At 37.2% G+C, this 27,557-nt stretch overlaps 1 protein-coding gene across 4 annotated transcripts in view; it reads right to left on the minus strand.

Moving 5' to 3' along the window:
* Window positions 1-264: 264 nt before the first annotated feature.
* The window catches only part of AMMECR1 (AMMECR nuclear protein 1), a 116,050-nt gene continuing 88,757 nt past the window's right edge, over window positions 265-27,557 (minus strand). For 2 of the 4 annotated variants that reach the window (XM_061409429.1, XM_061409428.1), the window contains 4 exons: window positions 22,332-22,446; window positions 8,798-8,888; window positions 7,304-7,400; window positions 265-4,658 (listed from right to left, as the gene is read on the minus strand). In XM_061409429.1, coding sequence (XP_061265413.1) covers window positions 4,544-4,658; window positions 7,304-7,400; window positions 8,798-8,888; window positions 22,332-22,446 — 418 coding nt within the window. In that variant the 3' untranslated portion in view covers window positions 265-4,543. The remainder of the gene's footprint in view (window positions 4,659-7,303; window positions 7,401-8,797; window positions 8,889-22,331; window positions 22,447-27,557) is intronic. The other 2 variants (XR_009734947.1, XR_009734948.1) reach the window with 2 other exon arrangements.

The following is a 27,557-nucleotide window of genomic DNA, read 5'->3' on the forward strand; positions in this document are numbered from 1 at the left end:
AGAGACACAGATTCAATCCCTGAGTTGGGCAGATCCCCTGGAGGAGGAAATGGCAACCCACTCCAGTATTCTTGCCTGGAAAACTCTATGGACAGAGGAGCCTGGTGGTTACAGTCCATGGGGTCACAAAGAGTTGGATATGACTGAGCAAGCAACTGAGCCTGCACACACATTATTTCAGTGGCTTCAACTGTTAGCTTTTAGTTAAGGAGTACCCACGAGGCCCTGGTGAGACAGGTTAAAGAAAGAAACCACAAATGGTAATTCAGTTTTAACATTTTATTGGGTAAATGATTTTAAAGGTAATAACAATAGTGTCAAAACTACTACAATATCTTTCCACAGCCATACCTTACAGACCCACATAAACCTTCTCATTTTTCTTTTTCTTCATTTATAATATTTTAAAGCCATACATGTCATATAAAATGCCCATTTCCAATAGTTTCTTCAAACTATTAAGCAATTAAATGTGGAAGGAAGGAGGATCTAGTTATACTTGAAGGGGTTACAGATAATTGGTGATGTCTTACTGTAATCAAAAAACAGGGTACTAAGAAAGGGAGGACGAGAGAGCTACTCCAGGTAGCTTTGCTCATTACAAGTCTCACCACTGCATCACCAAGAACTCATTATGCTGGTGACTGATTCAAAGTAATTTTGGGGAACATATAAAACACTAAAATAACTTAGAAACTAGATCCAAATATTTCAAAAGTAATCAACTTTCATATACAAAAACAGTCAGAGGTGGTTACAAAAGTTTGTTTTCTCAGTGCGTCTATGTACCAGCGCAGTTACTGGGTCCAGAGCAAAATAAAAGGTTTATTTTCTTCTGAAACAGTAATAAAAAACAAGGAAAACATATCTTTGTATATAAAGGATCAATGCTGGTCTTAAGAATAATGTAATCAGAAACCCTTAAATCGAGAGGCACACAATGGGTTTCCGCTCTTAAAAAATAAAAGGAAAGTCACCAGTTTATTTCAATGGAGGAGGTGCTCACACCCCTCAAATAAACTTAATTCAATTTAACATCACTAGCAAAAATCACTTAGAAACTGTACAAAAATAAAAAAGTTAACACATTTAATCCTGCAAGGTTTTTGTAAGGACTGGAAGGCAGGCTTTTGGAGCAGCATTTGGGCATGGCTGGGGGCTTCTTTGGTTTGATCTAACACACAGAAGAGATGGGACCTATTCCAGGTGACAGTTTTCGAATTTCCTGCACATTTGAAGACATGAAAAGAGGCCAGTATACAAACTTCCGGTGTGCTGGGCATTGGGGTTGTATGCAGTGGACTGAAAATCTTGTAACTGCTTTAAGAGCGCCTGGGGGGTGGGGTGGGTAAAGAGCAAGCCTTGCACTTCCTCCATCAATCACACCGGCCTCTCAGGACAGGGGAAACGGGCAGGGCAGTAGCACATTCTCCTACGTCAGAAGGCCACTTAAGGGAAGAAGGGGGGAGGGGCAATTGTTCTTTTAGAATCTGGTACCTGGCTGACCTTGTTGAACAACAAGAGAACCCTTCCAGAAATGGAAGCCTTTTGCTACATACCAAAGTAAAATGTGTACTATTTTCCAAGAGGAAAAAAAATACCCAGTTGCATTTGAAAAACAGAAAACATAAATGGAACTAATTAACATTTAAAAGGGGGGCTATGTAAACTTTGTGCTACTCAAATGAAGTTCAAGTATTACTTCTGAGCTGTTTAGAGATCGCTGAACTTATACAATATTCTGGTGATAAGAGTGCAATTCACATTTGTGTTTCTGAACAAATAAACCACAACTGGCTAGAACACAACCTGTGCAATTAGAATCTTCGTCTGAGTTAAAAACACATGCTACATATTTCAACATGTTCAAAGTTAATTCAAACCACATATTTAACAGCTTTGTAATATACAACAAAGGTGAAAGGGTCTAGCATTTGTTTGAAGCACACCATTACAAGTTTGTATAACACCTTTTACACTACAAAATCTTTTAGTCAACAGCTACTTAGACACAAAAAATGCACTGTGCATTAATTTGAATACAAAAGGAGACAAAACTATCCTTTTCCCCCAAGCCACGGTGGGAAATATTGCTGACCTCGTCCTCTGAAGCCTGCAGGATGGTTATTTCTTCAGTATAACATTATTACACTGGTAAGAAAATCTGTATAACATCTGCATATATCAAGAATTTTAAAAAATCTGATATGATTTTAGAGTCCGCATGACCAGTCACGTGACCTGCTCAAGATTGATTAGCACCGTTAAATACATTAATACACACATATGTATATATTGTATACACACTCACATATGCATGTAATAGATCTTTTCTCTAAAAAAAAAAAAAAAACTAACCATGAGCTCACCCAGGATGAGGAGCCTGTTGAACTGATGAGATGATGGATAAGATGGATCAATATTGGTCTATTCTGTCTCTCTTCAGTTTGCTTGTTTTATTTACTTTTTTTTTTTTTGCAGCAGACAATATCATTCAGCTTGTGCTCAGTTTCCCTATAAGGGCAAGAAAAAATTTCCATCAGGTAGCCACTTGTTTTTATACTGAAAGACTAATCTGCTCCAAAATGCTCCCAAGTAGAAATGAAAGGACTCAAAATCCCTTTCTAAAGGCCAACAGCTAGCTTTCTCTAACTAATCTCTAGGTTCAATGGAACTGGCTACCGAGGTTCCATTTCAGGCTAACAACTGGCTTCTTAGTTAAGGCATCACAACTGAAAATGGTTATTTCAACAATGGATGCTGTGGATGAAGGAATACCAAAAAACTTCTGAGAACTCTCATCAAAAACAAAAGCAGTTTGCTTTGCTGCAAGGGCCAGCAGAAGAAATTCAGCCAATTCACCTCACAAACTAGAAAAGGGTTTTCAAATTCTGAACTAGCAGTCTGTTACCTGTCACAGCAACTACATGTATAAGTTATGCCATCTTGATATTCAGTGACATCGCGTGGTTTTAGACTATATGTTCTGCACCGTACTTATGTTCATCACTTGAAATCTTTGTTTCCTGTTTGAAAAAAAATGTTTACACACACATATATATTTATATATACTTACTACCAAAATATGAAGATAATCTTTCTCTAGAGTCATCTGTCATTTTTCCTGGGGGTATACATAGAGACCTCCCATTGACACGAGGAAGTTCTCTGTGTATACATCACGGGAAAACTAGCGTGCAAATGCGCTGGGCTCTAGCAACTATATCATACCTAAATGCCAACTCCATTTATGCAGGGGTAACATAACATCTTCTCAATATAGTAAATGTGTTTCTATCAAAAGTATGTAGTGCAGAAAGAGATTTAAGCGATTTTATAGTATTTCTAAAACTCCAGTATTGTCCCCATGATAAACATGTCTGAAATCACGACATGTATGAACTTTTGTTTCATTAGATTATCATTACCATTTCCTTAAATGGTAGCTAAAATTGTCTCTGGCCAATCATGACTTATTGAAACCTAAAGCTAACAAATTTAAATTAATATATAATAGAAATGTGTCTCTTTTTGGTTATTTGCTCAAAATAAATTTTTTCAGCTTAAAAAAATACTCAAGAGTAAGCAATTTGTCTAATCTGTTGTTTCACATATATAAACAATAAAATTTTATAAGAATATTTCTCTAAATTGCCTTTTTTCTAACCCCTCTTAATTCCACTTCATTATATTCTTCTCAAAGGCACTAAATTCTGTATCTGCTCTCTTCCTGATATATGCTGCTTTTCAAAATGATTTCTGTAGCATATTTCAAAGGTAGCTTGCACTTTCTTAAAACAGTGTTTCAATTTGTAAGTTGGTTCTATAAAGTGATGAGGCAGTTTTTCCTATGATAACTAGCACAATAGGCATAAATGATTTCTCACTCTGTGTGACAAGTCCTATCACGGACCTTCAAATATTCTACACTAGAATGAAAGCTCATATATTTTTACCATGGGAAAAACATATACTTAAGCAGTAAAGACCCATATACTAAGCTCTTATAGCAAAATGAATTTTAGACAAATTCAAAAGTATACAAATACCTGAATCTGATATGAATTACTCCCAAACATGGCTATCAAAAGTTATCTATCTTACTAAGGAAAATGGAGGAAAAACCTAAATGAAATCCTTAAAAACTGCACAATTTCTTCCATCCACAGTCAAAAGAAGGAAGGAAGAGAAGAAAGAAAGAAGAAGACAGGAAGGAGGGCAAGAAGGACAGAAAGACAAACCTGACTGAAATAGCAAAGCAAAATTCTATGTAATATTGTAAGGAAAGAAAACTCCAAAATTCATATATGCTGCAAAAAAAAAAATGATCTAAAATAATAAAACAGGAGGATCTTCTTAATAAATGCCACTTTCCTACCCGTTACCATGATGATCTTAGTTGACGATGTCGAAGCTTCACCATGGCAACGGAAACTATCATCATAAAATGGTACAGTAAAACAGATAGCTAGACCAAGAAGGGGTAGGGTCTCCTGGGAAGAGGTCTGCAGAGAGGCCCAGTGACTGGTTGTGCGGCTCAGTGTCAGGAATAATGGTTGTATGGTGGAAGGGGATGCCCAATGCCATTTTGGAAATGATGATGCTGGCGATGAGCAAGGTATTCAGCATAGCTCAAGGTCATCTTTTCACTACGGTACCTGAAAGAAAGTCAGGGAAGAGACAAAGTTAACATCATGAAATAGGTGATATGTGAATGTCAGAGCCAGAAGGGATCCTTAGAGATAATTCTTCTATATCAGGAAACAGAGACCTAGAGAGAAGAAGTGACTTGCCCACTTTCACACAGCTAATACATAGCAAAGGTGAGAACAACCCAGGAATCCAGAATCTGAGTCTAGGACTCTGCATTTTACTACTCCTTGTTTAGGGCTTTCTTGGAGGCTCAGATGGTAAAGAATCTGCTTGCAACGCAGGAGACCTGGATTCAATCCCTGGGTTGAGAAGATCCCCTGGAGAAGGAAATGGCAACCCACTCTAGTATTCTTGCCTGGGAAATCCCATGGAAAGAGGAGCCTGGTATGCTATAGGCCATGGGGTCGCAAAGAGTCAGACACAACTGAGTGATGAACACTTTCACTCCTTGTTTAAATTGTTCTAGAAATTGTATTGCCCTCTCAGCTCTGGTTTGCTAACAGGAAAGAACAGAGGAAAGCCAGTCTATTACTGTCATGTATATGTTTCATTCACTTGACTACTTTTTCTTCTGGGATTCTCCATTGGTTTTCTTTTACCATTTCTTTCCTTCTGTCCACAGGTCTCAGGTCTTGCCATTAAGGGAAAACAGCAGCAACACAAAACGTGTCTTGATTGTGGTATCGCAATCCTCCTTCCCCCATCTTTTTTTTCCTTCTTCTTTTCATTGCCACACTTCTCAGAAGAGTCATGTGTTTTCTACCTCTCCATTAGGATACTTCTCACTACTCCCTTTTGGAAGCTCTCTGTGCCTTGCGTTCTATAATTTCATACTCCCCTGGTGCTCCACTTACCTCTTGGACTGCTCCTTATCTCTCTGATCACTCATCCTACCCTTGTGCCTTGTAAGAGTTTCCTATATTTCTCCCTTCAGTTCCTTTGTCCCTATGCTCTGTCCCAGCTCAGTGAACCTTTGCCTCACAGCTTCAGGTATGTCATCTTTACAGATGATCCCAAATCACTACCTCTAGCCATGAGCTCTACACATGTAAATATCCAGTGACCTATTGGACATTTCTTTCTTTTTTTTTTTTTTAGCTTTCTTTAATCTTTTTTTTTAAAATTTTTATTTATTTATTTAAATATAAATTTCTATACAGATATCCCAGGAAGCACTTAAAATCCAGAATCAGTGCATAAATGGAACTCTCCTCAATGTGGTCCATGTCTTGGTCAAAGGGACTGCCTTGGTCCCTTTTATTTAGATAAAAGCCTTGACTTGCTCTTCTTCCCTACTCCTGAATGATGACTAAGTCCTTTTATTTTTTTCCACAATATTTTCTTTTCCTTCCTTTCATGCCATCGCATGGCCACAGCTCTTAAGGCTCCCATTTCACCTTCTTTAGATTGCTGCCACATATTCTTAGATAATAGAAATGTCTCCTAATTTTCCTGTTTCCAATTCTAATTTTATATTTCAAATCCATCTGTTCAAAACCTGTCAGTGGCTACTATTGCCTACAGAGTTGAGTTTAAACTTCTTACTCTCTGCCTTCTTGGCCTTATTCTCCCTGGTGACCTCCTTCTCTATGTACACTGATGCTCAACTCCTTCAGTTGTGTCTTGACTCTGCAACCCCATGGACTGTACCCTGCCAGGCTCCTCTGTCCAGGGGACTATCCCAGCAAGAATACTAGAGTAGGTTGCCATTTCCTCCTCCAGGGGATCTTCCCAACCCAGGGATCGAACTGCATATAATACGTCTCCTGCATTGGCAGATGGATTCTTTACCACTGCACCACTTGGGAAGCCCCTCAGAAAGTTCTCTTTAAGTTAACTCCTTTCCTCCCCCACTCTCCCCACCTGTCAAATATTCTATTCATTCTTCAATGAGTAGAATTCTTATACTCAGCCTCCAATCTACTTCCTCTTTGAAATTTTCTGTTATCCACAACCCCCTCTTGGAATTCCTCTTTCCCTACTCTATGATCTCATACCATCCATCATATTTTGCCTTCTATTAATAATTATTTTTGCACATGCCCTTCTATTCTCCTAGACTGTAACTCCTCAGAGTTGAGAATAGTTCATTTTTAGACTACAGGCATTCAGTGTGGTTTTGCAGAATTAAAAAAAATGGAAACAGCAAGCCATTTTCCTAAAATGTTTGATACTTTCCTTTTTTAAGTCAGTACCCCTATGAGCCCTTGCAGAAATTCATTCAGCATCTGTGAGTCTAGCTCAATTGTGTTTTTTTCAGCAACCTTTCTGTCACTGCCAAGATTCTAAAGTGAAATTCAAATTTGAGGGCTGCTTATCAGGATCCTGGGGTCCTGCTAAGGCATGTCAAAAGCTGACCAATAAACTCCGGTAACTTTCTTCAGTAACGTAGTCTAAAGGCTCAAAAGGCTTGCTTTAACAAAGCCAGACTAATCACACAGAGCTAAGATGGGAAGGATGGGCTCATACATCATACAGGCTTTACTGTCGAGCAGAGTTCCATTGTATTCACCCTCAGAATGGCCCTGCCATTCATTTCACTGTTTCAGAAAAAAGAAGCAAGTATAGTTAGAGAAAAGATTACACAAGGTTACAGGTATGCACATCAAAATACATTGGTCAGCCCTGCACTAGGCAGTGCTTTCTGTACCTGGTCAGTTTTATGGTTTTCCTGAATTCATTAGTAATCGGAGCTTTGTATCCTCCTTTTCTCAGTAAGGAGTCTATGGTCTGAATGTGGTCCCATCCTGTGGAGAGTAGACCAGATAAAATACCAGTCAAGCACATGTAATAAGCACCTTTGGTTAAATACACAATGACTTTGTAGAGGTCAGCTATCACTGTCACCAACCGCTATCAAACCCTTTGGTCCTAAAAACAGGCACACAGAGGGGCCAAGATTTCACCCTGTACAGGAGCAGGTATACCATGGCACACCTTCAATTTTAGCTATCCCTGCTGGCTCGCAATACCAGCTTCTTTATCTCAACCACATTCCAAGACACAGAGCCTAAGAGGCCAGCAGTAACTTCTCAGGGGTGTCTCAGCAACAAACCATAAACACTGTACTCTCCTCTAACGGTGACATCTTTAAAAGGGAGGGAAAAGACTCATTGAGCCAACTCAGTAGGACATAGGATTCCCACACTAACTCATGGTAATCGCCATGTCTAATGGTATCTTCTGGAGTCAATCATTTGTATCTGTGTGCAGCATTCAAAGGCATTTTTATGGGTTCTGACACAGGATGTACAGTCATACCCCAGGGCCTCAAGCTCATGTATGCTCTGCAGAGTCAACAGAACTACAGAATTATGAAAATTTCAAAAGTAACCCCAATAAATCTTCAGAGAGCTGCTTTAAAGACTAATAACTCATTTGGGGGTTTACTATTAAATTTTTCAGTTCTATATCACATTTATATTAAACAGATATGGTGAAACCAAATTACCCGTGCTTTCTGATGGGAAGAAAAGCTCCATGAGATAAAGAAGAGATATTCATTTCAACTAACATGAAATTATAATTTAGTAGCGGCTAGAAAGGACAAGATACTACAGAGTGAAATGTATTTTGTGTTACACTGGTAGTTCCTAAACTTTGTGCTATGTATGTAAAGTCAAAAAACATTTGTTGATGAGGAACAAATAAAACACTATAATAGTTCCTTTATTCTCAGTGCTCCTAATCTTCACGGGAAACTTAACAGTCTTAATAGTAGCAGAATGAGTAATGGCAACCACCTAAGAAGGAAACATTTGATAAAGACAATGAAGTGTGTGGCTGCCCATCAAACAAAAGCTTGTTTATTATGCCACAAGGCTATAGCACAGTGGAATATGGGAAAGTGGCACATCAAATTTTCAGCAAACCATTGCCTAAAAGCCCAACTTTTACAAATCTTTCCTTTTTTGAAAGTTTATTTTTTTATGTTTTTGCTGTCAAACTTTAGTACAGAGATTCAACTTCTGTGTAATTCACCAATTTCAGACAGACATTGCAGTGGCAGTGATAGACGAATCATTTCTTATAATCTGACAGTGATCAATTATCAGATATAACTGCAAGGTCAGATGGCACATTTTAATTTGTATAATTGTTTAAATTCTTCACCAGATGGTATAAAATAAAGTACAACAATGACCTTGCTCCTTTGCAACCTCCGGTAGATAGGTGGCGGTGCGTTTTGATCCTTTTTCATTGATGAATTCTATTCTAATGCCATGTACACCCACCTGAAAGAAATTGGCAGTTTTATTAGTACAGTCTTCTTCATAGAAAAAAAAAGAAAAAGTTATAATTTAACTTTCAGAGAATGCAGGTTTTTTTTTCCTTTCCCCTTGCTTTTTGGAAGGGCATATCTCTTCTCTTTCCAAAACACTGACTTTGGAGATTGAAGGCCAGTATCATGGCCATGGAGACTGAAAATGTTGATTTACATGTGCCCAACATGCACCAGGTTATGTATGCCATGCTCTTTGGAACTGGGACCACCACTCTGGGGCTGTGTGTAGAATCAGACAATCAATGGCAAGCGTCCTGCCCCCACCCCCAAATTGTAGCCCATGCCAATAAGGAACTAGACCAAGGGAACCGACTTCAGAGAGACAGCAAACAACCATCCTGCTTTCAGGGGCAAACACCATTTCAGACTGAGTTCCAGAACTTGTGGGGTAGCTGACTCCCTTCCCAAACTGTCTAGTCTCTTTGAAACCAGATAAACAAACACAGATAAGACAAAAAAAATCTAACAACCAGATCCTGCATCGTCACCCATTATGTCTAAAAAAATGTATTTTGGCTTGAAGTGTGCCTGTGGCAAACCCTGTTTATCTACAACACTGCTGCCAAATCTAAGAGCAGTAAAATTTCAAATTACCTTGAGGCAGGGTATTTTTACATAGTTTCTTATATACTAACCCAGAGACCACTATAACTTTATTATGTGAAACAGACAAACTTTTGATGATGCCCTAAAAGAGATAGTCTCTTAAGCAAAGGGCAATTTCTTGCTACTGTTTTAAGAACATTATGTACTTTTTGTTTGATTAGCATTCAGTCAAAAGGAATCCGTCCTTTCTGGTCATATGTCACATAGAATAGTATATACAGCTAAATTGATAATGACATTTCAAAGTATAACAAACTCCATTCTGCTCTCCCAAAATGTATGGCTGCTATAGATCAAGGCTTCCCAGGTGGAGTTTAAGGTTGTCGAGGAGGAAAGATGTTAAGACCAGTAAACATTTTTACCAGAGAAAGAGGCTTCTTTGCAGAGCAGCTGGTTACATCCATTCATCTGTATGGATGTAAAGGCCTTTTGCTTCTTCTGCACTTAGCCTGAAATTTCTTAGTTTTTCAGGAATAAGAAGTCCTCTGGAAAAGCCATTTTATTTTTCCCCCAGGTCTTCACACATCCATCCATTAGAGCCAGTCAGATCTGAGAAGTTTATGTTTTTTATTAAAGCCTATCTCTGTGGATATCTTTTCTATCTAATATCAGTATTCTTATGAATATCCTTCTGCTGAAAATGCAATCAAGGCAGCTGTTTAAAAACTAACACAATAAGGCCTCCCATCCCCTGTGGGAAATGACCATGGACAGCTGAGAAGACATATGAGTGCTTAGCTATCAGGCATTTCCAGGATAAAGGACATCTACTAATCTCCCAAGGGCCTGACAAAATATTGAGACAATGACAAATTTGCAACAGTTTCTGTATACTGACTTTCTGATCAGTGACTTTGAAATTTTTTCCTTCAACAATATCAGATCCTTCATAATTTGTTTTTAAAAACATACTGTATAAATAATTTATGCTGCTATCATTCACTGAGGTGAATTCTGCATCTTCAACTCAATTTATCAAAAACCTGTCATGTTAAAATTGAAAAGAATTTTGGTGTTTATTAAGGTGTCTCATCAAAACTGTGAGAGGAAGAATGTTTCCCTGTCTGTTAGATGAGAATGTTAGATTCAATCAGTACTGTTTAATTGGTCTGGGGTGGGGCTGGGGGCTGCAAAGTTTATCAGAATTTCAAGCAGGTTCGTAGGTACAGTTTGTAAAAAGAATAACTGCCCAGGTGATTTTTATTCTGGGTTAACTAGATAACCTCTAATAATCAGTCTAGTGCCGACAAACTGTGGCTAAGTATTGAAAAACAAAAACAATTCAGGCAAATTGGAGGTGATTTACACATAAATCTTTTCTTCATAGAGTACATTCTGTGCTTTTCAAAAAAAATTACAGAGATTTTAAAACCTAGTAATTTAAAAATGAAAAGAGGTAAGACCAATTGTATGGTACATGAATAATATCTTAATAAAGATATATATATAGATAGATAGATATATAGATATGAAGACGCTAAGACCAAACTGGAAGGGCATGTTGACCAAAATAAAAATTATTCATGAATAAAACTGATTTACTTTTGTATTTCGAGGAGGCCCCACCATCAAATTAGATATAAAAAATTATCAAAATTCTCCCATTTTGAATCAGTACCACATTTACAATTTTTAACTCTTTTTTGTGTTCCTATGATTCTGAACAATCGAAAGCCCCTGTAAATTGAACTGTAGGTATGGTGATTTTCAAGTGATTCCTTTGTGAGAAATAACTTATTTCATATGTCAAAAATATTATACTCCACAGAGATATAAAGCCAAAGCCAGAGTGACTCATTTTTTTTTCTGACTAGTAGAATCAGGAGAATGCTAATAATGTTCTGAACAGAATCAAAGTATAATAGCCTTTTTTCACCTGTTGAGCAACAGCATTTTCCTTGCTCCCAGAACCACAGACACCACCAAATAGTCACACTGCACAATCAAAACAGGAGAGTGGAAAATGGCCTGCTGTGGAGAATGACCAAATCTGGCTAACCTGGGAAAATCACTGGCCTTGCAAATTAAGTCATCTCCACTGAAATGAGCACCAAAACTAATTCTGCATTGTTGGAGGGAGGCATCTGTCACAGCTTTAACTCCAAAATGTAACCGTCATGTACAACAATTGAATTCTTCCTCCCTTCGACAGACTGGAGAATCCTTTAGACCAGCAGCATCCCAGGAGACAAAGGCTCTAGCTGCAGTGATCAGCTAGATAAGAGGGCAACTGACTTAGGGGTCTTGGAGTCCTTGAAGCAAACTTGCTTGAAAACACTATCGCAGTAACTTTCCATTTCTTAGGATGTATAGGGAGTCAGCATATGGGAAAACTATGTCACTCAACACCCTTTATCACCACCGCCCAAAAGTACAGCCAGGTGAGCAAAAACTGGAGACATGCAAAATCTAGCCTTATTGGAGTCTTCAGGTCATTTTCAAAACTATTAGAAGGTCTGGGGAGAAAAATGCTTTCAAGGTCCATCAGCTGTGATAATATCCTTTTAATCAAGGCTGTACTTTTACTAAGCAAAGCTATAAATCAACTGGAATGGTAGTAAATTAAATGTAGGACTTATAGATAAGAGGATATGGAATTAAACAGAGCTGTATCTGTGTGTGCTGTGACAGAACATGAAGAGCAGTTCAACAGATTCCTATTTCATGTTAAAAAGAAAGCCATATTTATTCTGAACCTTTCCACAGCAAGTGATTTTTATTAATGCTATTATACAATCTTTTGTTTTCAATATGGCCCAGAATGATTAAATATCAAGATGAGTGTTAGGACCCTAAAATATATCTTGATTATTCTGGAGTTGATTATTCAGTGTGGGGATTATGCATCCCCAACTCCCCCTGGCCTCAGCCTCATCCTCTTTCCTCTCTTGTATATTTCTCTTATTTGTTCATTCCTCTATCAGAGAGCATGTGGGCACAGGGAAAAGAGATACATGCAAATTAATCAATTTTGCTACATAGTAAAATGGTTTGGTAGGAGAAGAGATTATAAATAATGGCTAAAGTGAACCTTCTAGACTGCAGACTTCATTTATCCTTGTTATCTCACCCCTTGTTAGAAATGTGGCTTCATTTAAAACTATTACGCCCTAATGCAGTGACTCTCAACACAGGAGCATTAAAAAAAAAAAGTGCCCTCTCCCCTCCTCATTATAATACATGGTCCATATTATGCCCTGTACAATTGCATAGTCAAAGTCTAAAATATCCTATAATCCACTAGCAGCACTACAAAAGGGTCTCGCTTTTACTTGTGAGCCTAATCAGCGAGCCAACAATCCAGATATGCTGAAACACAACAAAGAGTTATCTGGCTAAAAGCATCAGTGAGTATAAAATGTGATCTGGCTAAGTGGTGTAGGCTCCATGCAAGCCTTGGACCATTTGGGTCCACAATTACCTACGCATCCTGACCCTCAAAGCTAAATCTGCCCCTGATCACATCCTGGCCAACAAAACCAATTTACTTCCTCAGGTTCATCCTGTCTTAGCAAATGTCCCTGTTAGTCCCACTCTTCCCCATTTTCAGAACCAAATGTTGGGTTCTCCCTGTATGGCCATAGCTTCACTCCACTGATTTTCAGTAGGTTCACCTTGAATAAAATAAAAAATGTCAGGAGGTCAAAGAATCAGAGGTTGTCTGACACAGCTTCATTGCCAATATCATTTGGCAAAATAGGCTGTGCAATTAACAAAGCAGCCAGTCGCTGGTCATTCACATAAGACTGACCTGCCAGGCTCAGTGTGCCAGTTCCATTAAACTGAATGAAAGGACTATGTTCTAAAGAGAGGAGCTCAGGATGTTTGGCATACCCCCTAAGCTTTAGAGGCTGGCATCATAGGAGACATACATGAGGCTCTCTCACAAAACAACCCATGGCACCACGGACAGAAACAAACAGTGCACTGGACAAACTACGGGTCTGACCCAGAGTCTGGTGTTTCTGCTATTTTTAGGATAAAGCCACAAGTGATACTTTGCCTGAAAGCACAAAATCCACAACGCAGCACCTTCAACTCATTCAACTCATAGCCTGACAGTACCTTTTACCCCATCCCCAGCTCAGCCCTTCTTCACACTGACTCTTACTCTCCCCAATGAAAGCAAATTCCACATAAAAGAGGCAAATTCACCAAACTTGGTTGTCCACCAAGAATAATTCTTATTTGGGCAAGAAAAATCAGCATTTTCATCATAAGGGCTGATGACAATTTGTACTGATCCTAATGAATCATTTCCCCCAACCCTGATAATGTTGACTACAAAAAAAAAGTCAACTACATATTGTCCAAACCTGCCCGTCAAATTCCCAAAGCTGTGATTCCACATCACTTTACTCTACCCATCAACTTCAGAAGTTAAGTCTGAAGCTTTGAAGATGCCCATCTGATTGATAGTTAACACTTAACAATGGTTAACAATGAACACTTCAGAATCTGGCCAAATAATAAATTTTAAAAACAGTGTTGCTGCAATTCAGGGTTTTTCTTCTCAGTAGTTTTTACTTCTGTGAACTTTAAAAATTATAAATATGGATTTTTAAAAATTTATAAGAATAGTACATGCGTATTACAAAAATCATCGCTTTTGAAAATTATACAGGAGAAACTAAAGATGATGTGTACTCCTCGTACTATCTAGGGACAGCTCTTGCCTTCATGAGACTTAAAAAATAACCTTCTCTTGAACCAACTGAGATGTCACCAAGGACTGTTATCAGGCTCTTTTTATCCATTATCTGACCAGTTCCCTTAGTTGTCTTTGTAAAAAATATTACAAAAATAAACAAAAAGGGTAATTGATTGCAAAGCCTTCACTTAGGCACAGGTAACCTTTTAGTATATTCTACCTTAAAAACTCTACTGCACCCTCCACCTCAGCTGAGATGTTCTTTTTTCCCCTGTTGTTATTTTGTGAAAACACCTGCAAAGGTCTCCTTGATCAAAATACGTATGTATTGTTCTTTTCTAAAATCCCTGCAAATTAGAAATCTTTAGCTTAAAAATGTTCAGTCTCCATGGACCAATTCTTGGCTTTTGCAGAGCTTACCAAAAGACCAATTACTGCCAATTTTGATTCATGTAGGAGACTTAGACATCTTGTCTATCAGGAACACAAAGCTGCCAATTTATTTCACAAAGGCCACTGAACAACAATCTGATAACATTTATTTTAACTAATGGCAAACACACAGCAAATGCATAGCTCTACAATACCTGGGGCTTCCCTGGTGGCTCAGAGGGTAAAGCGTCTGCCTGCAATACAGGAGACCTGGGTTTGATCCCTGGGTGGGGAAGATCCCCTGGAGAAGGAAATGGCAACCCACTCCAGTACTCTTGCCTGGAAAATACCTGGACTAGCTAATAATCATCTCCATGAACTTTTAAATAATTAGCTAAAATTTTAAAATAAAGCATAGTTAATGAAGAGGTGCTTTGAAAAGCTATAAAGCCTAACATGTTTATACATCATTTGCAATGAAAGAAACTGTTCTTACTCTAAGGTTTTGCAGGGAACAAGTGACAGCTCAGAGTGCAATTAAGGGGGGAAAAGCCCATTCTCTGTAATGATTAATTATAATGAGCATTCCTTAAAAATTGAACATCCTGAAGCTTTCCAAGGAAAGCTCAGGCAACACAGGTGACCTTTAAATAAAAAGCCTGCTTTTCGTCAAAAGTTGGAAAAATGCATTCCTACCATTTTTTAAAAGGGGATGAGGAAGGGAGTGAATTTACAGACAAGGAAACTAAAGTTATACATTTTTTAAAAAATCTAGAGATCTGCTTTAGTTTGCTTTTCAAAGGCTGAGGGGAAAAACACCTCTTGAAAATGTACCCAATATAAAAATGTTGTTTGCCTGGTAAGAAACTGAGAAAAATCTTATACACATTAGAAATGTACACTGAGTACCTGACTCAGTATGGTTTTACTCAGTTTCTACAAAAGAGATTTGTTCCTAAAAAGTTACATATGGCTTGAACTTATGTAAATAAATTAATCTTAAAGTCATGAGGAAGACAGTAAAGAAACCCTATAGGGTGTTCTTCTGCAAATGAAATTATCTATTTGTAAAGTGAATAATCAGTCCCTAATATATTTGCTTAATTTAGATTTACACCTATAATGCTGACTTAGAGTATGATGCAATAATAAAGTAGAAGCATTTATGGTTTAGAATTGAGTATTCTTCTTCCTAAAGAGAATTCTTTTGTGAAAAATAAATTTAGAATGCAAAATTTTAGAAAATGGACATCCTTTCACTTTCTTGCCTACTTTAAGTTGGCAATGGCCATTTTAAAAGTTAGGGACCTTTTATGACTTCTAAATGGCTAGCATTCATTCATTCCCTGGATGTAAAACAAAACAGCCATTTTTAAAACTGGTGTCACAGCGTCACACTCTGTCAGCATCCACAGAGACCTTAGGAATTATCTAGTCCAACTCTTCCAACTTCCTGGTGAGAAAACAGAGGTCCAGAAAGGGCAGCAACCTGGGCAGTGGCAGTTAAGAAGAGAACCCAAGTCCCCTCATTTCCACAATTCAGCACTCTCTTTTTATCAAATGCTAGGGATACACACACAGAGGCAACCTGTACAGGAAAGAGTAGTTGAATGGAACTACTACAAGAAAAGGGCTGGAAGAGTTTATGGATTTAAGGGAGGAAGAAGGAAAAAATTCCCCCACCAAACAACGCCCTGGGAGAGAAGCTGGAAGTGAATGGAGGAGGCCTGACAATAGACTACGGCAGCCCATCTCACTAACAGCATCAATAGCTAATAGAAAATTTTATGCATTAAATCACCTTCTAGAGGTTACTTTACTTTGTTCGGCTTGCTTCCTCACTAGGCTTCTGATACGTTGAATTGTTGACTCACAGCAAATTCTTTCTAGGTGGCCAGAAGTGTGAAGCATTCCTTTCCCAATGTTCTACAGCACTTGAAAAAACATTCAAAGCAGAGCATCAGGATGGAGACTAAATCATCCTAACGACAGTGACATCTTACACAACCACATCAAGGTCCCTGAGAAAATACAGTGAAAAACATTTTCTTAGATAGATGAAGCCTATGTATTTTTTTAAAAGGCAGAAATCTTAGGTTAGAAGAGAAGCAAAACACAGTGTCTATCAGAGTTGGGAAAAATAAGGGTCTGGGGTTGACAGAACATGTACCACTAGAAGTCATTCCACTTGGTGACTTCGTGAGTCAGGCCAATCATCTGTATATGAATGGAAACACTGTTTTCAGTGGAACATTAATAGGAGCCAGAAAAATGTAAAACCTTTAAGTGGGGAGACAGGGTGAAAAGAAGAACATGAACTTCTAAAAAATATATATGCGAGATAATGACGGTAGCTGATTTATTCATCTCATCTGTTTACTCTCATGAAGGCTGCTACAAAAGTTCCCCATTATTAACTGTAACTGAACACGTCAGAAATGGAGTTGTGATCATTTAAGAGGTGTGCTTTGGAGCTTGCTTTTTAAAGTGAAGTACTGTTCTCTGGGTACTAAGAGTTCAACAAGCTTGGGTGCTTTGGGGACAGAGTAAGACTAGGAGGGACTTGAGGTCTACCTTTATAGTCTGGGGACAGATTTTTGGCACCACGTAAGAATCATGCTGGCCAGCCCCACCCAAGCCTAGTTGATTCCATGTAAGCAGTCTGCCTTAGGGCCACAAGTGACAACTGTATACACCCGTGAGATGTCAGTGATTCAGGAAGCTGCATATAGCAAAAAGTGCCTTATGGTTTGTGACAGTATCAGTAATCTATTGAAATATGATATACGGGTCTACTTTAGAATACAGAAAACATGTCTTCCTCATGCCTTCAAAATGATCTTGTCTCTAAAGCAGAGATAAAAGATGGCTGACTACAATTTATAAAATATTTTGACATCTGTCAGCAAATTGCTGCATCAGTTCCCCACAGGATCACTGGTAACATACTTGCTATACAAGTTCTTCTACAAACAAAAGGCTTATTCATTTATATAGTCCTGAAAATGGGCAGCTAGTAGATGACACACCTAAAATCACCCCTTGAGTCAAACTCCAGGGAGTATGATGTCACTAGTTTTATCTTCTTCCAGATCTTTAAAAGGAAACATGGCTCCCAAACAGTGTAACTACACAAGTTCTAGGCTCCCTATCATTTCAGAGGACTCCAACATGCTGCATGAGCTCTTTTTTTTCCCCTTTCTAAAGCGCCATGTCTGTCAGCCATCCTGCCACTCAGAATTCTAAGAGTGTTGTCAATTGAAGAATATAGAACAATGACGGTAAGTTTTTGTGTTCAAACACAAGGCAGATCACTTCAGATATCTCCCTAGAGATATAATTTTCCTCATTTAACAACCATGTTACCCTTGCAGGTAGGTATTTCAACTTACCAGTTAATTATTACCCACCCAGCCACCCCCACCCCCGCCCAGATCAATCACTCCTCACTCTTCTCATACCTATCAGGGTAGTAAGTAGATCATGATGTGGGCAGTGATCAGCAATTCTCAGAAGGGAGGGAACACTATTCCAATTTGTCTTTCAAGCCTTTGGTGGCTGGTTTTGTTGTTTTTAATGACTATACAGATTCCTTGAGAGGCTACCTGTAGACACTTTCATTTTAAGTGTATAATAACTATTTTGAGGAAATATAACAGATGGAAGCATTACTGATCATTTTGTCAATTCAACAGTGACTTGAAAATTAGTTACATCCACTTGTGAAACCACTTATCATGCATTCTTCACATTATCAGATAGAAGCATTCTAGCCTCTAAAAGTCTGATGTAAGTCCTATTTTCCTACTAAATGTCTCATAAAATTAGAGACATGTTACCAAAAGAGAGATCCCAAATAGGCTGAGTTGAAAACCTTGGCTAAAGAAGAGAGTAACTGCCAGCTCTGTGGCAGTTTACTTGTTCCTGATCCTTTGAAAATTAGGTGTCTATTACCGCGGGTCACGTCCCTCATCCTCACGATCACAGGGATGTCTTTCTTGTTGTTGAAGTTACCTAACTCTATCCCTGGGGACTTCCAGACTTTGCCCTCTTCCTGCTTTGATCTGGGCATTTTCGTCCTTTTAATTAGGAATTCTACTGCAGTAACACGCTTCACCAGCGGGGGTCAACTCTCAAACTGTACTTTCACCAGAAAAGCCCTATGTTCGAGGCTTCTGCTTATATAAAACATACTCATTACCGATCGATCCCTGACTTAAAAAATTTCCATTGAAATTCCGTAATCAACTCCTGTCTCCCCCTCTGGTATAGACATACACAGTACTTTGTATTATATGTTAAAATTAGATACTTATGGTGAATAGGATATTTCATTCCTAGAAGAAAAGTTAATACTTATTTGACAGTGTGAAATTTCTCAAAGTGAAATGTATACCTTCCTAATATAGACTGACTCCTCATAAAGGAACTCCACAAACAATAATTAACATATATACAAAGATAAACCATAACAGACTTCCCTATAATCTTTTTAATAGTGACTGTAAATTTAATATAATCTCAGTTACATAAACAAATATGTAGATTTATTGATACAAAGACACAAAAAGAATTAAGAGAAAGAATTCCAAAATATTAACAGTTATCTCAGAATGGTGTAATTCCAAAGGGCTTGCAGCTCTTTCTTTATATTTTTTGAATTTTAAAAGTTTTATTCTTTTTAGAATTACTATATTATTATGGACAGTAGTTTAAAATATATACATATATATGCATATGCACATGTACCTTTTTATTTGATAAAATCACATAAAATTTACCATTTTATCCACTTGAAAGTGTACAAAATAGGTGGCATTAAGTACATTTACAATGTTATACAACAATCACTACTATCCAGTTTCAGAAGCTTTTCATCACCTCCAATGGAAACCTTGTACCCATTAGGTAGTCACTTCCCATTCATACCCTCCCCCCAAACCCCTGGCAACCACTAATATGCTGTCTATGGATTTGCCCATTCTGGATATTTCTTATAAACAGAATCATACAGGATGTGGCCTTTGTGCCTGGCTCTTTTCACTTAGCATTATGTTTCCAAGGCTCATTCCTGTTGGAGCATGTATCAGTCCTTCATTTGCTTTATGGCTGAATAATATTCAATTCTATGGCTATATTGCATTTTATCCAGTCATCTGTTGAGAGATGTTTGAGTTGTTTTCCACCTTTTGGCTATTGTGAATAGTGCTGCTATGAACATTCATGTACAAGTTTTTGTTTCAACATCTGTTTTCATTTCTTTGGAGTATATACTTAGCAGAGGAAGGTTACTGACATATGCTTTTTAAAAATTTTCTTTAATTCTACTTTGGCATTCTGCGTTTAAAGTAGCAATGCTTTTTTAAGAATTGTTAAGGATAATCTTTATAATACTGATTATGGTACATTTTTTTAAAGGCCAAATCACATTCTTTTTAAAAATGTAATTTTCATCCTTATTCTTTGGGAACAAATTTCTCTTATGCTAAATACTTTAAACTATGATGAAGTAACTGAAAAATGACAGTCTTCCTCTTAGCATAGCTATTCTAACAGTACTTAAGTCACTTTCAAATGCTTATATATTAAAAGTACAAAAATATATGTATATTTTTTGTTGCTTCTTTAACAGAAAAGCATCACCAAATAGACATCAATATTTAAACTTTAAGGGCTGTATTAAATATATAATGCCAAGTAGAAGCATATAGAATCTTCTAGAAATTCAAACTGGCAGATGGTGATCAGAGAGGATGAATACACTCTAAGAGAGTACACAGTACCAATTCTTAAGTGCTTTACCTCTCACCCTCCCAACAGAAAGATAATACATCTTATGAACATACAAGCCCAATAATATCTAGGTTCATTTTAGCTGTAGACACTACTCGATGTGGACTAAAGAAGATGATGGTGTGCTTACCCATACGTATTTAGCAACTGTTGGCTTTTCCCATTTTTCCTTCCCCGAGAACATATGCACACACATTTATGCAATAAACATTCATGTACATATCACACGTGCACACTTCTGCATATACAAATGCACCCTTTCTGAACTGTACTTCCAACTCAGTGGCTGTGAGTAAAGGTAGGAATGTTTTTGTAGCCCGGTCACCCCCTAGATCTCAGGTTCTTTCTGCTATTATCACTCCCATCCCTACCAATACACACATAGCGCCCTGTGATTCAGAAAGCAGAAATATAAGTCTAGCTAGAGAAGAGGAAGCAGTACTCCTAAAACAATAAGAATGACCCAAATTGTAATATTTGTTAATAAGTAAGGAATATGATTTGGGATCACTTAAAAATAAAGTACTGAGATATTTCTGTAATACCAGTAGATATCTCTTTAAGAAAAATTCAAATAGGAACAATAAAACTTAGAGAAAAGGATCAACTGGAATATTTTAATTCTATAAAAGGTTTTTCACATTCCAACTTTGCCAGGATCAACACTATCAACAAATTTTACTTTTTCCTTTACAAAAAAATCTTAAGATGCTTTCATATTCTAATAATCCTCAAAGAAAACCCTACCACAAACCCCAGAAAGGAACTGTTTCATGCTACTCTCTGAAGAATTTTTAAAATAGCTCTCACATAACAACAATATTTATATCACGGAGATTTTTTTCAATGAAGATTAAGAACTTTCTAAATGTCTTTTTTTCTGTATGTGGACAACTGAAACACAGTGGAGTAAATTGTCCAGGGTATCACAAGAAGTGAGGGGGGGACAAAAATAAAATTAACTGTCAAGAAAGTGGCCTGTCCACAGAGAAAAATATCTCAGTTACCATGGGGGATAGTCATTCTAACAAGGCAGTAGAATTAAACATATCATGATGATACAGTCAAGTCATTTATGAGTATCTGTATGCACATGAATGCTCTGTGTATCACTGAATTCCCATTGCTTCATTCTTATACCACTTAATTTCTTTGTGCTTGTATATAATTCTTTTCTCTGCTATTAGACTATAAGATGTTTATGGCAGGGACCAAATCTCAGGACTTGCATGCATGAGGCACATGGCTGGAATACAGTAAGCAGTCAGGTAACATGGGTATGTTCACGTATAAAATTTCATAGATATACACTCAACTAACACCACCCAACCACCAAAACAAATCATGGTGAGAATCTGAAGTTTCTTAACAACTCAACCCCACATACTAAAGAAGAACAAAAAGATGATCAATATAGGCTACTATGATAATTGTAATGCACAGAGATACCCTAGATATACTCTTACTTGTTAGTGTGTGCAAGTACATAGATTAAGGTAGCCAAGAATGAATTAGCATGATTTACCTGTAGTTAACCAATACCCCACTGTTACCATGAGCTGATTTCCCCACTGGTGTATTATCCTAACCCTTTTGCTGCTTGTTACTGTGGTATATCCTCTGACTACCTAACTGTTTGGTGGCAGTCATACCAGAGAGGAGAAATAAATTCTAATCAATCCTGCTTACTACTTGTTAACAGCTTTTATGAGGTGCTGTAGTGAAGTTAATAGGATAAAAATGAAGAGCAAATTTAGTTTGGGGTATTTAAACAACATAAGGTACTTTGCCTTCAAAAAAAAAAAAAAAGAAAAGAAAAACTCCTTCACTCACATTTCATTGATCAGCTGTGAGGTTTATTTATCCATGTTATCTCCATCTCCATTACAAAAGAGTTATCTTGGGCCTAATTTTTAAACAATTACTCAGAAGTTACCTTCCTTTTTCTTTAAAAATTCTCTATTGTCTTACCTCCCAGTCCAAATAATCACAGACGTCTTCGAAGTTAGTGAGCAGAGACACTGAGCAGAACAGCCGTGGCAGCTCATCCCTTGTCATTGGGGGAAAACGGCTATCTTTAAGGGCACTGTTGAAAACAAAGCAAATATTAAAACAGTCACTAGATACGAGTTCCTAGTTTCAAATGCAATCATTTGAAAAAGGTAAGAATTTCTTAAAAAATCAGTAAGGTGAGAAAGGTGCCAAAATCTCCAAATGCATTCAAGCACTCCAAAGATTTTAGAAGTTATTTTTGTTCATTCAGCAGATATGTTTACTAGCCAATCCTGTAACCGATTCAATTGTAAAGAGTGAATGATCAATTACATTTCCTGTATAGTCATTTCCTTGTATACTTCCCTGTTACTTGTAGAATTTGACAATGTTTTATTTGATTTTTCAGGAGAATAAAAACCAGAGCAGTGGAAACTTAGGGGAAGAATTCTGTATCTAGCACTGGTAGGAAAAAATATATATATATATATTTCATGTTAAAAAAAAAAAAAAGGTTCACACTAGGTTGGACAGTTACCATAGAACAACGTATAAAAAGTTGAAAAAAAGGTAAAAATGTTATTTTCTTCAAGCAAAAGAAATCAAAGAAAATGAAAATTATCATGCAAATTATGGACTAGAAGTACAAAGATTTCAGGCCCCCTCTAAAGGAGAATTCAAGATTCTACTCAAAAATTGTGAAACTTCAGAAAATAGGGCCAATCTTCGGAAATAAAATTATGATTAGGAGACCATTAATCACATCAATGGATTTCTGAGTACATCAACTCTGATTGAATCCTGTAATCAAGGATAGTATACCACAGTGCCAAATTCTAGAAAAACCTCACTGTAAAGGACAAAAATGTTGGAAGATCATAATTCTTCCTGCAACAGTAGAATAGACAGAAAAGACAAAGACACACACACAGAGGCACTGTGTGTTCCTGTACTTTTAAAAGAAACCACTTCCTGGTCAAGAAAACAAACACACCTCTGATTACCCACTGTATTAATGGCATTTGTGCTGTCGATTTTCAAATGTCCTGTATAGCACAGCCAGGCTTAGAAAATGTTTTCACAGATTAATCCTTAGAGGTTACAAACTTAGAGCCTACAAACTGCTTGGGTCATAACAAAGTTCCATGACCTTTGGAAATAATTTAATTCCTTTTTCAGTGACTTCCTCATTGCTGGATTTTCTTTTTTTCCATTCCTTCCTTTGCATTCAGAAACTCACTCACTGTACTGTACAAATATACCCTATGTTTGTTAAGTATTTTCGATACATTGTGGTGCTCGTTCTGTCCTGCCATACAGAGGAAAATGCTTACAGAAAGACAGAGATGTTATACAGAGAGCATACATGTTTTCCCCATTCAAGGAGCCAAGATTAACCAAGAAAATCAGGAAATCTGTGATAATTCATACTCTAAGAATAGCATTTCACTATTTCATAATTTAACAACATAAATTTCCTATGGTTGGCTTCTTTTATTTTCCAACTGGCAAATAAAGTTTTAAGAAATATTTTCAAGTTCTTATTCAAAGCCAACATAAAGACATATATGATATGTGTATAACACCCCCCCCAACCCCACCCAGGAGAGGAGTTGTAAAAAACAGAAGAATCCCATGCATAAAAATCCAAACTTACACACTTTCAGTTTTCCTTTTGAAAAGAAAAAGAAAAAGAGAGGGTAAAAAGCCTCATACATTAGAATAACATAAAATATTATATTTAGGGTTATAGATTTTATTGTGGTGAAATATACAAAACATAAAAATTACCATTTTAACCACTTTTAGGTGTATATTTCTCTGGGCTTAAATACATTCACTTATTGTACAACCACCACCACCATCCATCTATCCATATCCAGAACTTTTTTCATTTTGCCCAGTTGAAACAAGGTACCCAATAAACACTAACTCCCCATTCCTCCCTCCTCCCAGCCCCGGGAGAAATGTAATTTTAATACACTTTTATAATTTCAAATAATTATAGTAATATAGTTGCTAATGTTTTTCCTATAAAACAGCTTTATTGACATACAATTCACATACCATAAAATTCACCCTTTCAATGTACACAATTCAATGATTTTTAGTATATTCAGAATTGTACAATCATTACCCCATCCAATTTTAAAATATTTCATCACACCACAAAGAAACCCTATACCCATTAGGAGTCAGTCCATATTCTTCCCTCCCCCCAGCTCTTGGCAAGCACTAATCTACTTTCTGCCTCTATGGATTTGCCTGTTCTGGACATTTTATATAAGTGGAATCATACACTATGTGACCATTTGTGTCTGGCTTCTTTCACTTGGGATAATGTTTTTGAGGTTTTATCCATGTTGCAGCATGTATCGGTATGTGCTAGTTGCTCAGTCCTGTCTTATTCTTTGCAACCCCATTGACTGTAGCCCGCCAGGCTCCTCTGTCCATGGGATTCTCCAGGCAAGAATACTAGAGTGGATTGCCATGCCCTCCTCCAGAGGATCTTCGCAACCCAGGGATCAAACCCTGGTCTCATGTCTCCTGAATTGGCAGGCGGGTTCTTTACCACTAGTGCCAGCTTAATACCTTTTGTAAAAGCACATCATCCTTTTAACTGAACAATAATATTCAATCCTATAGATATATCACATTTTTGTTTTCCACTGATCTGTTGAAGGACATTTGGGTTATTTCTGCTTTTGGGCTACTGTGAATAATGCTGCTATGAATATTCATGTATGAGTTTTTGTGGAAAGTAATGCTTTCATTTCTCTTGGGTAGATACTTAGGAGTCGAATTGCTGGGTCACGTGGTAATTCTGTGTAACTTTTTGAGGAACCAACAAATAGTTTCCCATAGTGGCTGTACCATCCTACATTCCCACCAGCAATGTACAAGGGTTCCAATATCCCTACATTCTCGCCAACACTTCTACTGTCTGCCTTTTTCATTATAGTACTAGGTCTCCTTTAATGAAGAGATTTTTGTATCTAGCTCTAGCTTTCATATATATTTAAAAAATACACATGTTGAAGTTGCCATACAGTTAATTTCTCAACACTCTGAGGCAGGTTATTATTTTATTTCCTAGCAAACCAGTGAAAGGTATATTTTAGCTCAGTACAATTCAAACTATTTCAAATCAACAAAATTTTCAAGTGCAACTGAGGACCAGGCTAGGAAGCTTTCCTTGTGATATGGAGTCTATTGCTTACTCACCAGGGACTTAAAAAAAAATGTTTAGATCAAAGAGTGAGTGGGAGAATGCTGTTCTGTTCTGTGAAGTCGCTCAGTCGTGTCCGACTCTTTGTGACCCCATGGACTGTAGCCTACCAGGCTCCTCCATCCATGGGATTCTCCAGGCAAGAGTACTGGAGTGGTTTATCATTTCCTTCTCCAGGGAGAATGCCAGCATGGCTAATAAGATAAAATAACAATCATGCCTTGCTATACGACACTCAAATGTATTAATTTCAAAACACTGAACTAATAAAGGTATGTTAATCATGATGTAAACAGTCTGATTTTACAAAAACACTCATTCAAACAAGACTTTTAATTCTTGCATTTTTCATTGGTAACTTTTCATTAAATTCATGCGCATAGACAAATTCCAAACGACAGGAAGCCCTCAGTATCTCTAAATGCAAATTCCTAGGGAAAAGAATAAGCGATGAAAGCCTAGCGAGGATTTAAGGGATTATTAAAAAGATGAAAAAATGTGGCTGGAGACTACCTCAAAGCTGCTAGACTGGGGTAGATGGCTGATAAACAAGAGGTTCAGCTTCTCTTGGCCCTGCTCCCTTTTGTATATAGAATATGCGATGCGGAAGCTGAGCCTTTAGAGACAGTATGCTATGGGGAGTCAGGCAGTGACTTACTCGAGGTTGACCCAGCTGGTTAGTGACACAAGTAGGTGGACAACCCAGATTCTCTTATGCAAGTTCACAATTCTTTCTAGGATCCACTCCTTAGTTGCTACTTTTGACAGGATTATGAGGTTTTTTTTTATTTTAAAACAAAATGCTTGCCTTACTAGGCAATTCTGATCTCATACCTGCAGTGCCTCTGCCTAAAAAAGATAAATAATAATTTAACAGCATTCACTAGTAGCCAAAGGGTAAATAGAGCTAGATGTCCTGTCTACTGGAAATCTGCAGGAACAAAAAAGATTTTTAAATATTAATACTGTCCATGGAAAGCATTTTATACGAAAGTAGTATGTGCCAATTTAAAGAACTGACAAAGAAAGAGATCTTATAGTAAATTTGTATGAAGTTCTCTTTGTTACAATAGGAAGCCATTTTCTAATGTTTAAATATTGCTAGGGAAAAAAAAAAACAACACTTATGTACAAAAATCTGTTGGCTGCTCCATCACCCATATGATGGATGGCTAAGGTTTAAACAACAGTTTGATTCAATACCAAATTCAAATATATTCAATTCAAATTGGCATCTTCCCAAGAATATATTCCACCTAATTGAGAAGCAGCAATAACATCTGTCAAAGTTAATATCTAATGTTAAATAGCACTTTAATGAAAATGAACATTAAAAAAAAAAGTATTAGGAGCTTAGCTATCAAAGAATCACATGGTTTGTGACAGTACCTGGAAACTATGAGGGGGAAAAAAAAGAGACAAAGCCTTAGATATGGCAAGGCTCATCACAAACAACAGAGCATGCAACAGAAATTATTTGTGAGTCTAGATAGCTAGCCATTCACTCATTCATTCATTCTTTTGCTTTCTAAAACACTGATGACCATAATCAGTTAACCAGTGGAAAGATACCAAACTGAGAAAGGCTTCATATTACAAGCAATCATTTTCCAAGACAAGGAAGTAATAACCAAAATTTAAAATCCTTGTTTGGACAGGTGAAGAAAAGCAAATCAAGTATACATTAATTTAAAAAAAATTTTTAAAAAACAGCTTTTTACACAAGGGGTTTCAATTATCTGGAAATTCTGCCATTCCTCATCAGAGCTTCTAGAACAGAATGGACATGTGACGTGTCTAAACTCCAGGAGCTGAGAATATTAGAATCCTAAGCCCAAATCTGAAAAGTTATCTATATCCTCTCTTCCACATTAAGTATCAATTTTAGCTTCCCGTGGTCCAAAAATAAATAAATAGGCACAAAGCAGAATGCAAAAAAGTAAATGATTATTCATCAAACCTAAATGTAGAGAGGA

The sequence above is a fragment of the Bos javanicus genome, chromosome X (assembly GCF_032452875.1).
Source record: "Bos javanicus breed banteng chromosome X, ARS-OSU_banteng_1.0, whole genome shotgun sequence".
Lineage (NCBI taxonomy): Eukaryota > Metazoa > Chordata > Mammalia > Artiodactyla > Bovidae > Bos > Bos javanicus.